Source organism: Triturus cristatus, chromosome 9 (assembly GCF_964204655.1).
Source record: "Triturus cristatus chromosome 9, aTriCri1.1, whole genome shotgun sequence".
In the NCBI taxonomy this organism is placed as follows: Eukaryota; Metazoa; Chordata; class Amphibia; order Caudata; family Salamandridae; genus Triturus; species Triturus cristatus.
Window position 1 is genome coordinate 789881757 of NC_140592.1, and position 16698 is coordinate 789898454.

General features: G+C 42.2%; 1 protein-coding gene across 1 annotated transcript in view; it reads left to right on the forward strand.

Moving 5' to 3' along the window:
- SLC38A6 (solute carrier family 38 member 6) overlaps nt 1–16698 on the forward strand; it is a 393044-nt gene that overhangs the window by 59081 nt on the left and 317265 nt on the right. The window contains exon 3 of the mRNA XM_085626179.1: nt 2530–2603. Within this exon, the coding sequence (XP_085482305.1) occupies nt 2530–2603 (74 nt within the window). The remainder of the gene's footprint in view (nt 1–2529; nt 2604–16698) is intronic.

Sequence of the window (16698 nt, forward strand, 5' to 3'; positions counted from 1 at the left end):
GTAAAGGGACGTGCAGAGATGAGTCGTGATGAATGGAGCATATGGTTTGAAAGCCAGCAACTAAGTCCAGCAAAGCTATGTATGCTAACATACCACGCAGGCATAGCATCCCTCAGAGGCAGATTCTATTTTTATGAGGCAGCCTCCAAACAAGCTGTCGGACGATTATTATTAATGCACTTTCTAAGCCAAAAGGACTTTTGTGGCACAAATAAGTGTAGCAATAACACCCCTAACCGCCAAGCCCTAACCCCAAAGCGCGAAGCCCACGACACCGTAAACCTACTAATACGCAAAGAACGTTGCTGGCCCTACATCTGAACTTCTCAATAAAAGCACTACCTTTGGATTGCTTGATATTAAAAAGAGCACGGTAGAAATGATTAAGAACTGTATTCAGTAAAATTTAATGGTAAATATTTCTTAATTTTGTGTGTGCAAAAAAGTAGTTTTTAAAATCGTGATATTGTAAGATTATTAATATAATAAGCCTTTAATTCTCTAATTTACATATTGAAGATGTTTTGAAAATTATTTTTTAACACATGCCTCACCTTATTTTCTATTAGATAAAGACAAAAGACTGAACTTCAACATGTCTGCTTTGCAACATTCACTTGTGTATGACATCGGTGGCCATTTCGGCTTGGGTGAATAGCAGGAATTTTAAAAGTGATTTCGAAAGAGAGTTCTGTTTGTTTCACAGGATTTATACAATGGTTTATTTAAAAAAGCAAGTTTCAGGAACTATTGTGTCCATTTTCAAAAATAATTCACAGTTATTTCTTTTTTAGGAAGTTTGGCATTTATTTTGTTTAAAGAAAAAAAAATGGCTGGTTGGTTTTGAAAGCAAGGAACTGTCTTATCATTCTTTCTGCATGGCAAATGAACGTCCGGTAGCAACGAAAGGAGATACAGGCGCTCTCATTTAATCAATGCTGTCCTACAGCTACAGGGGAGCTGCTCTGACATGCACTAAAGAAAGAGTCGCTCTAGGATGGACTCATTCAGATGCTGAGTAAGAGTACTGAGGCAAAATGTTGTCTCACAGTGAAATTAACCAGTGGATGAAGTGGGCTGACCATCTGCCCCATGTTGTATTCTGTAATGGGCAGAATAAAATTGTGAATGATAGACCATCAGACAAATCACTGAGGGGGTTAGATGAAGAGTCCTTTAAGTAAGTATATCATATAATGTTAGTAAAATCAAAAAGTCTTGGTTAACGGCAGACCTAAAAAGGTCATAGCTGACAAGTGTCCTCATGCCATGAAATACCTTTAGTCGGTCCTAGCTTTTTAGCAGATAGACCATTGTATTTCGAGACCTGCAGGCTTTTATTTTAGGTCTGGCTTAGAGACAGCTTTAGCTGTTTTGCCTGCCTCATATTTTCGCCAAAAACCTTAATAAAATGCTTACATATATAGTACGCTTTGCGGCTTTTAGCCAGCCCTCTCCATTAATTGGTCTATTCAGCTGTCATTCACATTATGCTTCTTACGACCACTGCATAGAGCAATGAGCAAAGTTCAGGTTTCTTCATCCATTATAGTCTTGCACTGTGACTGTCAGCATTTTGCCTGATCACGTGCACAGCTGCCTCAAAGAGTGCGCTTCTGTGCCTTTGCTACTGTGCATAGGCATCTGGGCAACTACTTTATATTTTTTTAAAATATTTTTTACTATTTTATGTGTTTATTACATATGATTACCAACAATAACAAAAAGACAGTGCATGCATGTCCTGGCCAGACATAATTGGATTGCCAATGCTCGTTTAGCGTTGTAGGCATTTTAAGTTGTGCTCAAAAATGCCTGCCTGCAGAGCACCGCTGTTAAAAAGCAAGGACTGACTGAAGGTGTCTCGCATGACCGGGTCTGGTGGCTCAGTGGACTAAAGCAGCCACTGCAGGGGCCTGTGTTTCACCTCATGGTCACAGGTTCAAATCCCGGTGGGTCCACTCAGCCTATCTGAGGTCGATAAAATGAGTACCATTGAGTTGGGTAACAATAAACATCTGTTATTCAGCGCCAGGACACCTACGGGTAATCGCGCGCTTTACAAATACACCTGTTATGTTATGACCTGGGATCCCATGGCTGCTGCAAGAGGTGTCTGAGCGCCTCACTGTGTGGTATACAGTCACCTCTACAATAGCACGCATTGGGAATAATTGGTAAAGATCCCTTTAATCGTTGTTTAGGTTGTCAGACTGTATTACTGTTTTCTGTTTGACAGAGTATGACAGTGAGTGTTTCTAACTTAGATTCTCCCGTCAGGTTCTTCTTTTAAAGGGATGCATCTGCTGTTGTTCCCTTCTGTTGTAGACAAAGTTCAGAAATAACCTTGAACAGCAAAGTGATGTGTTGACAAGTTTAGGAAAATTGATCAGCTGACGGTCTGTGCACAAAAGGCATAACGGTGTTGACTCATGCCGATGTGATCAGCGTGTAGGACAAAAGGGGAATGCATAATAATGTTACCTCTTTCAGACCTTTTTTTACTTCCTGTTTTTTTTTTCTTTTCAGCATCCTACTGCTGCTAGTGGCCTGCCTAGCATCTTATTCCATATACCTCCTCCTTAGCATGTGCATTCAGACCGGTAAGTCAAGTGCTTATTGTACCTCACTGACACAGCTGTAACAGCGCCTGAGTTTCTTGACTGTAAAGTAAACTTTACTGTCTTTGCTCTAAATTAAACTTCTTTGACTTTTATTTTTACTGTTTTTTGTTACATTTAGCCAAACTGAGATTTATTCACTTTGTAAATATCATTTTTTTGCTGTAGACAACCTCTTGGGCAGATTTTGATAGCAAGTTGGTCAGACTTTTAACAGGGACACAGATGGTTGAGTGGGCTATATCAAGAAACAATTGATCCTGGGTATCCCCAACACCCGATGAAAGTAGTACCTGCTATCTAGTTTGTTCCCAGTGAACCCTCTTTACTACATTCGCTAGAAAATATTTGGGGCATGTGTTTCTCTTAAGAGGGGAAAGAAAGGTTCTCCTTGTCTTGGTCTTATTTGTGTATCTCTGTTTAAACCAGAAGGCCAAGATATGCTCCCTTCATTGGTCTCTCCCTTCATTCACCACCCCAAATCCGGTAAAGAGATCAGTAGCTAGGCACGACGCACGACGATCCCATGGAGCAGACCCCCCTCCCCCAGATTAAACCGCATACAGTATCTCGATGGTGAATTAAGATATTTATTTTATTTATTTTATTTTATGTAGCTTATAAAGCGCACAGCTACCCCCGGAGGGGTGTTCCGGCGCTAGAACCTGAGTCTTAGAGGGGAGAGAAGGAACAACAGGGGAAGTGGCATGATAAATCAGAGTCTGGAAAAGAGCCAGGTTTTGAGTCTGGCCCGGAAGATAGATTCGGAAGGGCAGAATCTGAGATCGACTGGCAGGGAGTTCCATAGTTTTGCAGCAATGACACTGAATCCTCTGCCACCCATTCTAGATAGTCTAAAGCGGGGAGAGATCAGAAGGCGTAGGTCATTGGATCTCAGAGATCTGATGGACCGGGATATTGAAACTCGTTTTTTTAGGTAGTTTGGTCCGCGATCATTAATGGCTCGGTGAGTCAGAGTGAGGATCTTAAACTGAATACGGCTGGCCACCGGTAGCCAGTGCAGTTCCTTACGATATGCGGCAACTGACTGACGATAAGAAATATTGCCAATCAGCCTCGCCGCCGCATTCTGGACAATCTGCAGCCGGTCAATCAGGTATTGGGGAGCTCCGGCATAGAGGCTATTAGCATAGTCCAAGTGGGACGTGATGAGAGCGTGGGTAACTGTCCGGCGGGAATCCAAAGGGAGGTAGGGGAGGATTTTCCTGATCATGCGTAGCTTCAGGAAGCAGGCAGAGGTCACTTTTTGAATCTGAGTCTTACATGATAGGGAGTCATTGAAATGAAAGCCCAGGTTACGGGCCGAATGGACGGGAAAGGGAGCGGGAGTGAGTGCCGTGGGCCACCACCAGGAGGAGGGGATGGAATTTTTCTGGTTAAAAAACAGCACCTCTGTTTTGTCTGCGTTGAGTCTTAGATGGTTTTCAGACATCCAATCACTGATGTTGTTAAGGCACCGGCGGAAGTTAGAGAACGCGGAGTCTGGTTGCACCATCTATATTGATTAAAATACCCAAGTGAATGCTCGCTGCTGACTTCTGCTGTGAGTTGCATTTTAGGAGTTTTGTTATAGTAAGACCATGTACATTTTGTATCCTCCGAAGCCAGTAAATTGAGTACAATTACATTGAGTAATAGTGATATTTGTTATTTTAAGTGCTTAGAAACACCAGAAGTGTGATATGCAGCTCTACATAAGAAATACATGTATATTAGCTATTCAGTGGTCGCTGCGGCTCAAACACTACTGCAGAGAATTCATTACTTCACAAAAAATCGAAGGCGGCAGAAAACTATGCCTCCATTTCATTTAAGTTAAAAGTAGTTTCCTGTGCTGTGCCTCTGACATATCTCAGTGTCATCACTGAAGCAAGCAAATCCTGTTGCTTCTCTGGCGACCAGGATAGGATGCGAACACACGGGTGCACAGCATGATGGATTTAGGTTGTGCACATTGGTTCTTATTCCATCCTAGCAGCCAGTTGAAGTGATGGGGTAAAAGTTAGTGCTGAGCATAAGAATGCGTGTATGTTACGTATGTAACTTTATTTGAAGAGGAGCTGCAATTAAGTACGTGTAACAGTTCCCAACTTTATTCTGTCGTCTGTAGTAAGAGAACTCGGATACCTCCCACAGTTTCACTTTTTCCTGTATTTTGGTTATTCGTGGTTTTGTCCCGCTTTGTCTAATTGTTGGTCACTAAAACTGTCCCTGCACTCGCCCCCCTTCTCCAACCGTCTGTAAGAAAATCAGGTTGAAGATTTACTTGGAACCAAAAATGAAAGCATTCAGCTCAGCGTTCTCCCAGCCAGCCCCCGAGGATACATAAAGTTGGTTCTTAACATTTCTGATTCAAAGAATATTACAGTGGATCTTTCAGGGCATATTTGGCCTCTTCTGGGTTTTTTTCGCACAGACTACAAAAGTTGTCGATATCTCAGTATATAGGCATGCAGATTAAGGTTCACTGCTAAGGTGATATGTCTTGGTCCCAGGCCCTTCTGGGTAAAAAAGGTGTTATCATGTGGGGTTGTCGTCTCTTTTAAATGTTACCGAGTTCCACAGCTGTCATCGAGCGCGAGAAGTCTCATCCTCTCGATGCGATTCATGGTGCTCAAGCAGTCCATCCTTCTAATCTAAACTAAGGATTGATTCAATATTCTTAATTTCAATACCTCAGGCTTTCTCGCACCGCGAAACAGTCATTCATGCATTATAATGCTCAAAACATAAAACGTCATTCATATGGGCATATTGCATTTGTCTTTGTGGAATTCTGTTCAATTCAGGTTGTTTCCCAACCTCCTCGTGGCCTCCTTGCAGCAAATACATTCATTCCGACTTAGGAAACTTGGAAATTGCTTCACTCTAATGACCTCTTTTATCCCAGATCCCTTTTAAGCCGTCTGAAGGTGGTTAATCCATTAAGCTCCCATCTGCATGTTGCGAGTGCTGACAAGTCTCCGTGTCCATCTCTTCAGCTATTGATTGCACTTTAGTGAAGGACGTTCAAGTGCCATCAAGTTAACAAGCCCTCCTCTTTCAACGCACCTCTGATATCGTTTTTTGTGACTTCTCAGTTGCACCGTTTCCTCTGATCTTTCTTCTGAGGTTGTTTCTCATTTAAAAACATGCTCAGGATACATTTCCAATAGGATGGATTGGTATTTTTGGGGTCTTTAGCACACAGTACAGTTGTGCTTGTTCTTTGTCCGTGGCCTTCTCAGGGGCCAGTTGAATGCCCACAGTTGAAAGCACCGAATAGGCACATTAGCTTTTAAACTGCCTTTTAATCTTTATTACTATTTTCTCCATTTCTCGTTGCAGTCCCTACTTTGTATCAGACTACTGCCCCTGTTCCAATATCACAAACATTTTCCTAAAGAGAGAAACTTGACTTCACATAATGCCCTACCACTAGTTTGGGTGGAGTCTTAACGTGACATTACACCCCAGTTTCTTCCGTGCAATTTCTCAAGCTTATCTAGGATCTTTTTCCCCTCATGGAGGACATACCGACTCCACTGTCCTTGTGGACTGTACTGTTCAGCAAAGCATTCTCCAGCAATGCACAAAGACTATCCCTAGTCTTGAAATGGAGGATTTAGTCTTGGGTGCGTATTAATATTATTCACTGCAATAGTGGAATAATGGTTATCGTACAATGCTAAAAAGATCAATAAATACATTATTATTCAGCATACTGAATAAGCCTCATCTCCCACAAATTATATGGGACAAAATCGATTTTTAAGAGGAATAAAAAGGGACAAACGGGAAAACTATGCAGAAATGCACATTTGTTTGCATCAATTCGGTTTTGGGCGCCAACACGGAGGAATACTTGGTCCTGTCACACCCACTCGAGCCCTCTTTTATATGAGGAGTAGGCACTCTGAACTCTTGGGCGCTATACAGAGGGACATAAGAAAACCATCAAAATAGAGCAGTCACAGCATTTTTTTGTGAAGACAGAATACATAATGCACATCACTCAACATTAGGCAGTTGCAAAGAGGGACATTTTGGTTTGGAAGCCGATGTGGGTTTGAAATCCCATTACATTACGTCTAGAGCTGCCCACTTTAGAGCTGGGGAACCAGGGGCCAAATGTATCATTAATGGAAATAGCGATTACTTAATTGCTATTCTCTGCGAATCTTAATTAGGTAATCGCTATTCCTAATGTACAAACTCCTGGAGTTTCATTTAGTGGTTCCTAGTGGGTTGTAAATCGACCTAACTCATGAATATTAATGAAGTAGGTCGCAATTTGTGACTCATTAGGAATCCCTGAAATCACAGCGATGGTGGTGTGCCGGGGTCAGCAGATCACCATGTCCGTGATTGCTTTTAAATAAAGCAATCATTTTTTAAAAATACAGCCCGTTTTCCTTAAAGGAAAATGGGTTGCAGTTAAAAAAGAAAAATGATAAGTTTTTATTTTTATTGTACAAGAACAGGCAGTTTTCCATGGGACCACTCACTGCTTGCTCTGGAAAAACGTTTTCGCTACCATTCCCAAAGGGAAAGGGTTCCCTCAGGGACCCCTTCCCATTTGCGAATGGGTTACCAAATACTTGAAGTAGGTGGCAAAATGCAAATGTTTATCGATCGCATTTAGGTCACAAAACATTCTTACATACCGCTGCGATTCGGTATTCAGAAGGGGCGCCCTAAACACGCCCCTTCCTAATACCGAATCAGTATGCATTCGCAATTCCAAATTGTGATTCGGTAACATGTTACCAAATCGCAAAATGGAATTCATACATAGCAAAATGCATGTTACCGTTCGCAAACGGCATGATTCTGTGAATTGGGCCGTTTGCACCAGTAAAATCCCTGATAAGTTTGAGTCTTGGCGTCGACTAAACCTCCTGTGATTGTAGGCAAATCACTTAATCTCCCCTGCCTCCAAAAAAATGAATGGCGTCCTCGTGTCATGTAAATGGTGCCCATGTAAAGCACTCCAACATCTTCGAGTTAGTGCTATATAAAACTGCACAAAAATGTATATTTAGCTGCGCATATTTGTAAGAAGCTAAAGAAATTAATTCCAAAAGACTGTTTCTGGTTGCTAAAACGTGGACATCATATCCATTTAGTAATGTGGTTGTAGCAGGTGCCAGCTATTTTGCTTTGGTGTTGGCTCGTGATAAACCTTGTGCATACATTAAAATAATATTTCATGGAAAAACAATTATTTTTAACTCTGGCTGAAGTGGAAACTATTCACTTATTCAGCAACGACGATCATGCTTTTTGAGAACTGTTTTAATCATTCTGTCCGATTATTCATTTTTACCTTGTTCAGAATGGTTAGCCCCATCAGAAGCGGCTGGAGGACAGTAATATTTGAATTACCTTAACCGTTGATGGGTACAGTAAGAATTAATTGCTCATGTACCAAGGGGGGGGGGGTCACATTTTAGACAGTGCTTTCCTTTAAACAATTTTCTTCAAGAAAATATACATTTGCCAAGATTTACTCCCATTCACCACCTCCACCGAACATACTTTATTGCAGATCAAGCAGGTGAAAACAGATAATAGTGAGCAAATATCCATGTTGCACACTTTCACGCAGACAGTTTACACAAGCCATTTAGCAGAAAAAGCCCGCATAAGGTACGCAATTAATTTCGTCCTGAAACAAAACCAATAGTCAAATCAAAGAGGAAAATTTAGACACACGAACAGTCTTTGATGTCCAAAGCATTTACTATGGCTGCTCAGCAGCATGTGACTATTAATCATTTTCAGATGTGTTTCTGGGACTTGGAAAAACTATTTCTCTGTCTACCAGTGCATTAAGTAGTAATATGTTTCCCAATTCGTCAGCTTCATCACGTCTGTATTCAGTCCTTGATTCTTAGCGCCAATTCTCAAATCCCAGTTTAATTAGAGTTGTCGTAATGATTCAAGTGGTAATACATTTCCTCACATTTTGCTTCAGTGCAAATGCTGAGGTGTATTTCGCTTCATTTAGAGCTCATCAGCAGACATTGCATTACTAACTTGAAGGCAGTTCTCTTTTCATATGAGGACACTTCAGGGCCTGATTAATAACAGCCGTTTCGACAAGGAATATCTCCTTCCTTGCAAAACCATGAGCCCTCAAAAACTAGTTGTCACTAGTAGAAGTAAAAAAAACATAGCCCCTCGTTCTAACTTGGGGTGTGCGTGGAGGCTGTCAGGCACAACAAGGACCTGGGAGCCATATTGTTACCTCCCAGTGGCGGGATTTGCATCTGATTCCAAGTTTCAAATTAGAAAATGCGGAATAACTTGAGGAGCTGGTGTTACCAACACACATTACCGCATGCCATTCCACTTTGCATATCGTTTTTGTCACACATTTTAGTGCAGGTAATTACTGAACTAATTTGTGTGGCCTGAAGTAATGGGTGGAAGTGCAATTTCCACACTGCTAAGAATTTGAAATTGGGTAGAAATTCTGTTTGCTACTGATTTCAAGTTTACCACAGAACTCGGAATGCTGATAATGTTATTCCTTGATGTTACAGTACATTGGAGCATAGAGTGCTTAAAGAGCCTTAAATGATACCACTTACTGAAGGAACATTCAGAAAATTATGGGACAATGCATGAATGTACGAGTCACATATAAAGCACCTTCTGGTAAAGATTCTCTAACAACATGTCACACTACAAAAATAAAACCAGAAAGTCTGATTCAGGATTTCCCATTTAGGATTAAGCAATGTCTACTGGTTTTACTCCCTGATGGCACCAAAAAGAAATTCATGGTACTGGGTCTTACAGTGGCAAAAATATGCATTGCTGTATGCTGGCTGAGTGCTAGACCTCCCCGGCTGCAAGACTGGAGGAAAGACCTGATAAATGGACGGGACCTGATAGATGGACAGGAGCAGAGGAAGCACTATACGCAAGACGTGCATAGATAAGAAAGTGGCAGATGACCTTCCCTCCTGGGGAATGATGATGCAGGCCCTGACTGAGTCTTTGGAGGACGGTATTCCTGGATGACCCCCATAGGCCTGGTGAGAAGTAGACCACTCCAAGCATGGGGCCGATGGGCTGAACCGCTGAAATTACAGTTACAACTGTCATGGTGACTGCCCCTTGTCGGGTTGAAGCACTAGGGACTGAGAACACATCTGATATTTTCCCCTCTGTGGGCGACCCAGTGGGGGAGAGGGGAGGGGGAAATGTTGGGGAGGAGGGTGCGCAAAGGGCAAATTTAGAGGTGAAGTTGTTTAATGCATGTTGATTTATTGGTATCAAATGGTTCTTATTCTCCTAATTCAACTGCTAGGTTGTGTCAAAGCAACATAGGAATTATGTAAAGATACTTTCTATGTATTGTTATCTATTGAAATGCCAATAAAAACTATAAAGTCGGATGCACACTTCACAGAATAGACACAAATTTTGTTGTTGAGATGTACTTTGGTATGTACTAAGTAAGCCATCAACATCAATGTTCACAGCAATGACCTCAAACAGAGGCACAGAAAAAGGGTTGCCACCTGGCCATTATTTACCAGATGGACAGTTATGCCATTGCCATTAAAGACAATGGGATAAAAATGTAAACATGCTATTTTGTTCCCTTTTGAAATACCCACTGAAAGTAAAAAATACAAGGCGAAATCACTTAAAAAGTCGTGTAGATCTGCAAAACCAATTTTATAAATGATAATCAAAAACATGGTGGGACTTCAATGTTAAACAAGCATTGGCATAGCCAATAGGTCTCGCTTTTGGGACCTTATAAGTGTTTAGCCGTGCAACACTTGATGTTGTTTAATCAAGGATATTGTGCTGGATAACTAAGCACTTATAATGTCCTAAAGGCGAGGTCTATCGGCTATGCATTGGGGGGCCTATAAGTGTTTAGGTAGAGCTATTGACTTTGCCACTTTTTCTAAGCTGTGCAGTAGAGAAGTGTGGCTGTTTGCAGGATGCTAAGGGGCTCCCATATGTTTCCTCCTTGTGCAGAAGATAAAACCATAGCTTCACTCGGAGCGTAACAAAGCGCTTCACTGGGAGAGAAACTGGGACAGGAACATGGCAGGTGCACGACAAGATGACAGAAAAGCAATGCACTGAAGCAGGAAGAGGCAAACAGGAGTACATGACAACGACTGGGAATGGCGTCATAAAGCAATACATCGAGAATAAGGGCAGGACAGCAAGAGGTCTAAAAAATACATGAAAACCAATTCTGGGAATTTTGAGCAGGACAGACAATGGATAGGACTACAAGAACAACAGTTCTCTGAGATAAAGACAGGACAAACACAGGACTGAAAGACAAATAAAGCAAAGTATTGGGATAAGAGCAGACCAGGAGTACAAGTGAAGAAATGTACTGCGATAAGAGCAGGACAATGACGAGACAAGGTGACGAGGAAAGTAATGCGGGGGTGGGGGTGGGGGGGGGAGCTTACCCCAGACTGCAAGACAAACAAAGCAAAACACGTGGAGAGGGGTACGACAAACTCACGGCTCCAAGAAAAGCAATGGCGTATGAGTTGGACATCCTAGGAAAATAACAGGCATAGGAAGGAGCAGTGCATTTCAATGTTAAACTTTACAAATGAAAATCTAGTGCATTAATAGTTTAACTGCATAGCCTTTTTTGAAATATGTAATCTATAACCCAGAGTTTGGCTATGTAGTAGAAAGCTAGAGACAACCACTGGAGCAACTTTAAGCAACAAAAATAAAAATGCAACTAATTTTGCCTTACCGAGAAAATACAAAACACACGTTAAGTCTCTGTAAATTGAAAGGCACAATGTCTGCTGCCATTTTCTTTAGCACAGAAAAGGACATCGCACAGCACTGGCTTTATAGTACTGCTGACAGAAACAGGTATTGCCCAGTTCAGTGGTACTTATTATACCAACATTAGAAGGATAAAGGCTATCATAACAACAAGGATAGAATCTTTTGATGTGCGAGTTAAACACAGATCTCTCAGTAAATGCTTATCATCAGGGCTTTAAGTGGGGTGGGGCGGGTCCTGTTGGGTCTCAGACCCACTGGTAATTAAAACGGACTTTGAAATTGGTTCCTTTCAGGCCCCAAATATATATCCTTAAATGTAAAAGTTAAAAAAAAAAAAATCAAAAAAGACTGAAAACCCTCATGGTAAGCCATATCACTCTGCAGTTTTTATTTCACATGTTTTATATAACCTTGCAGAATTTAAGGATATTTGCTTTTTCTAGATATAGTGTTTTTGAAGTTTTATTCATTTAACTTTGGACTCTTGTATAGTGCGTGCTGTGTACTGAGCCGCCTTTGAAAGGCCTGGATAAGTTAAGATTGTCCGTCGGTGTTTATGATGAGGACAATTAATAGCTCTGGAGCCGAGGCTGAAGGCAATGTGAGGGTCGAAATATTGACAGCACTTTTAGAGGAAAGATAATGAGTGGTTTGTGTGGTTGCGGGAGTAGGTTATACAGAGGAGCTGAAATACGGCACTGAAGAGCAGTTCATGATGTGTGAGGTCTGCAGAGGGAGGATTTCAAAATGATGAAAGTTGGAAGTAACAGAGGGATTGCATAAGACAGCGGTGTGAAGGGAAGAACTGGAGTTATTGAAACACTGCAAAGACCACTACCTCCTACAAAGACCTTTGTAGTGTTGAATTCACCTTAGTAGTGCTATGTTTAATGTGGAATTGAAACATTTTCACTCCTAATTTCAGTTCTTGCACTTTAAGTCATATCCTCATTACAGAATCCACACCTCTAGGGAAATATGCTTTGTTTCGCTTCTTTGGCCACGCCCCTTTGAGGAACTCCCGCCTTTTCGTGTCATTTAAAGCACTTCTTAAGATGTTTATATAGTCTGGCAGCATGTTGTTTATCCGTTTGTCAAACTGGCCAGGTTACCGGCCAACAGTGGTACTAGCGGTACCTGGTGTGGTTCCTGGAGGTTGAGCATCATAGGTGAAGGATTCTGTAGCAACGGCATGGTTTGAGGGTTTTGTTATATCTGGGGTACAGGCAGGCTGCTGCAGAGGTATAGCGTGTTCCGGCGTGCGGCAGCAGCACGCAGAGGAGAAGGTGTGAGAACCGAAGCCGAGGAGAAACGGTGTCCGGATAAGGGTTTTCTTTTTTAATGAATTTTTATTCCTCCGCCACCCTGTTCCCTGCCAGTCGCCACTGCTTGGGTTGAAAAGCAGTTGGCACTGGCAAACACTGTATATGGCATGGCTGCTTTATTATACAGCCATGCTGAGAGGATATAGCTTAACTGTTAGAGCGGCCGACATTGTATTTGGGGAACCAGCGTTCGAGTCTAAGCGGGAGGCTCAATATCCTGTGATTCTGGGCAAATTATCATGGACAGATTTAAGTAATTTGAAATCACTTGAATCTCTCTGTGCCTAAAAATGAATGTGTCCGTCTGCAATGCAGTGCAATTGGGGCTCGTGTGAAGCGTTCGCTGTACTTTCGGGTTGAGTTTGCGCTATATTTAAAAGAAAAAAATACAGCATAGGGCCGTGCCCTTAATATGTTTCTGCTGTTGGTATGCTGCTCTTTTAGTCTCTTTGTCGAAGAGACCCTTCCTGTGCATTAGGCCATTTGTCACCACCACAGCATTCCTCTCATTGATTGCAGCCAGTGTCTTGGGGAGTGAAATGCCCAAGGTAATCGAGGCAGCAAGGCATGCAGGAACAACTGGATGGCAGTGTTCATGCTAAATGGCACTGCTACATTAACTTAGCCTACCTGCTATCACAGGCAGGCAGTGTCAGCCCTGCAGCACAGCAGGCACGTCGCACACGAGGAAGAATGAAGCAGTGGAGTCGGAGAGAGGTATTCCTTCTGAATTTGTCACCTCTCTTGCTTGTCCGTGCCTGGCCTCGAGGCAGAAGAACTTGGAGTCGGAGTGTAAAAAAAACAAAGATAAAAGAAATCCTAAATAAATTAAGTTGTTAGTTGAGTTTTTTTTTTTTACTACGGCTGGGGTCATTGATTGAAGAGCAGTTTAGTTTTGTGTATGGCGTTCATAATGTGCCGTTAGTTTGCCTTGCCCTCGGTTCACAAACTCAGTGTTGCGCCTGACAGGCACTGTACTGACAGTCTCAGTTACAATGATTTAGTTCCACGCAGGCTTCCTTCACTCTAGTTTTCTTAAAATGTTTTTTTTCTCGGTTGACCAGGAAAGGCACAGACACAGTGGCGTTATCAAGCCAGACCTGTAATTAAAGATTAAGAAAAATAGAATGCGTTCTTGGTAGTGGCATGAGCCCATCTTTAACCCCTTCAGTGCCCATGACGAGCTGGACTCGTCATGGGCTGCGGTGGCGCTGTGCCCATGACGAGTCCAGCTCGTCATGAACTCCGCCCGCTAATGGAAGGCGCGGCACTGGGCGGGGAAAGGGGCGGGCATGCAAGGGGTTAAATTAAGCTAGTTTCTCGATGCCGCTTCTTGATATTATACAGATTCATTACTATCGTTCAACGTGACACGTTTCAATATGCCAGAGCTGCCGAATTTGGAGCTGGGAAACCAGGTTCGAGTCTCGGCGTCGGCAAGCTTCCTGTGATTTTAGACAAATCACTTAACCTTCCCGTGCCTACTAAACATGAATGTGTCCTTGTTTGGTGTAACTTGTTCTCATGTAAGGCACCCCTATACCTTCCGGTTGAGTTTGAGCTATATAAAACTGCAAAGGAAAAAAAACCTGGCATACCCCTGTTTAAAAAGCGGAAGCTGCACTAAGCAGGATGAATCACTCGGTAAATGCAACAGATGAACTAAAACCTTCTGCAGACCAAACCATCCCACTGAAGATTAAAGCTGTGCCATGAAACACATCTGCATACTCCTTAGAGCTTGGGGTAAGTTCTACTTTAGATAAATACATATTTTTAACATACAAATGCGGTTAGCGGTCCGGAGCGATGGTCTTCTGTGAACCCTATGAGCTGAACAGTTATGTTGCAATGAGAACCTGGAATTGTATTCTTTTTTTCTTTTTTATTTCTGGGGCTCTTCTACAAATGTTACGGTCTCTGTAAACATGATCAAGGTAATTTGTGACTGCCAGCACACTCACAAGCTGGCGCATACCACAAGGATTGCCTCAATTGGATTAAATCAGAGTTACTTCATAAGTGCTGAGTGTTGCAGTGGAGTTTTTGGCTGTATCGTGATCTCCAGCAGGACATTCACGCTGCGCGAGGGCAGCCATTTCTGCAACTTGAGAGCACTGCGCGCCGAGCGTCATGAGGGCGTCCGGGCAGCGCGACGTAGGCTGACTCCGAGACTCGCGTGCACACACAGCATCAAGAGGACGTCCAGACAACGCGAAAGTGAAGTGATCGCGCGCTGCGAGCGATGCACTTAATGAGCATTACGAGGAAAGCCAGATGGCGCCTCTGCTCGTAAGCGCGCGCCCGCACACGTAACCGCAAGCTCTAGGCCACAGTGGTAGCATTTTCTGAAGCCCTTACTAAAAGTCTCGCCAGAGCACCGCATGCGCTGGCTCAGGCAAGACCTAAAGGGCAGCGCATGCGCTGGCTCAGGCGAGACCTAAAAAGGACCCATGATTTTGTGCTGTATTACTCGAGGACTATTTGAAAGCATGAACAAATGGCTTGTATTTGTTTTCTGAGATATCTATCTCTCTCTCTCCTCCTCTTTCCCCTCTTCCCCGGTGGAATTAACTAGTCTGCACCATTAACTAGTCTGCACCCTAGTCCTAGAAAGATCTGACTACAGTGGTGTCTGGTATGTCAGCATTCTGAAATAATCGCTCGTCCAGCTCTAAATAGTAGAAAGTAGGGCAGACTAATAAAGAGATTGTGCTGAAGCAGGCCCAGGTCGTTGCTGTAGCTCCCAGTTCGATGACCTATCACATTTTAAGTGCTTTTTGGAGCCCCACTGCATCCATGAACTCATTTGACACCCTCTGTCAAGAATGGGCTCGGATATCCATCCACTTTTGTAAAGCTACTACCCGCATGAACAAACAACCCCCTAGCATCAGCAGACTTGAAAGTGCAGAAGGATGTTCGTGACAAACTTGTTCCATCAAAATGAAACAAGAATGGCTTAATTTCAGGAATCCGTGAATATCAGTGTAATTCCAACAACTATTCCTTTACATGTATGACAAAGCGAACCACCTAGTAGTAACTTGACATTCATCTTTGTACTTATCAAATTTCACTACACCTATCTGGACGCTATCTTTGATAATGAGATAAGATAGAAGTTAAAGCGCTTCCGCAGGATCTGGGACAGAGTTATCCCCAAGAATATATGAGGAAATGTACCCCTTAATGGATTAGATTTGCCCGCAAATCAAGTTAAATATTCAATAAAATAAGCCATTTTGAGATGAGTATAAGTTAGAAACCATAAGGGTTTATTAAAGATTTAAGTTATTACAGAAAGCATATGATTAAACACGGTCAGAATGCATACAAATCTTGTATTGGGAGTTCGCATTAGGCTCAGTCAAATGCTGCGAGAAATCTGACATTAATCAAACCTCAGAAGTTTTAACTATTTTGATATTCTTTCTAAGCATGAGTCAGACAGAGGTCTGCTCTTGCAGCTCTCACATTGCATGTCTAGTGCATCAAGACAAGCTCCCCAAGTCTGGCTTCCTCCAAAATGATATACTTTTTTCTAACAAAATAAACAGTCGAAATCACAGTCTTCTCAAAGCGATCAAACTGTTACATAGGTTCAACAAATCACAGCACAGAATATAATGCAACATTACCTTGCACCATTCTATACACAATGGTTCTTAACCTTTTGACTTCTGTGGGCCCCCACTTAATAATTACTGGAGCCTGGGTACCCACATTGAACCATTATTGGAATCTTGGGACTCCCTCTGAGTCATTACTGGAAGCCAGGGACCTGGCCTAAGTAGTTTTAATGATTTGTACTGAAAGACAATACACAAAAACACAGAAACAAGTATTCATCAAACAAATACACAAATGCTGAAATATTTTATTTAATTCACAAATTTCTTTTTTTTTTAAATCAAAATTTTAATGGAAAGGTTGGAGCTTTTCTA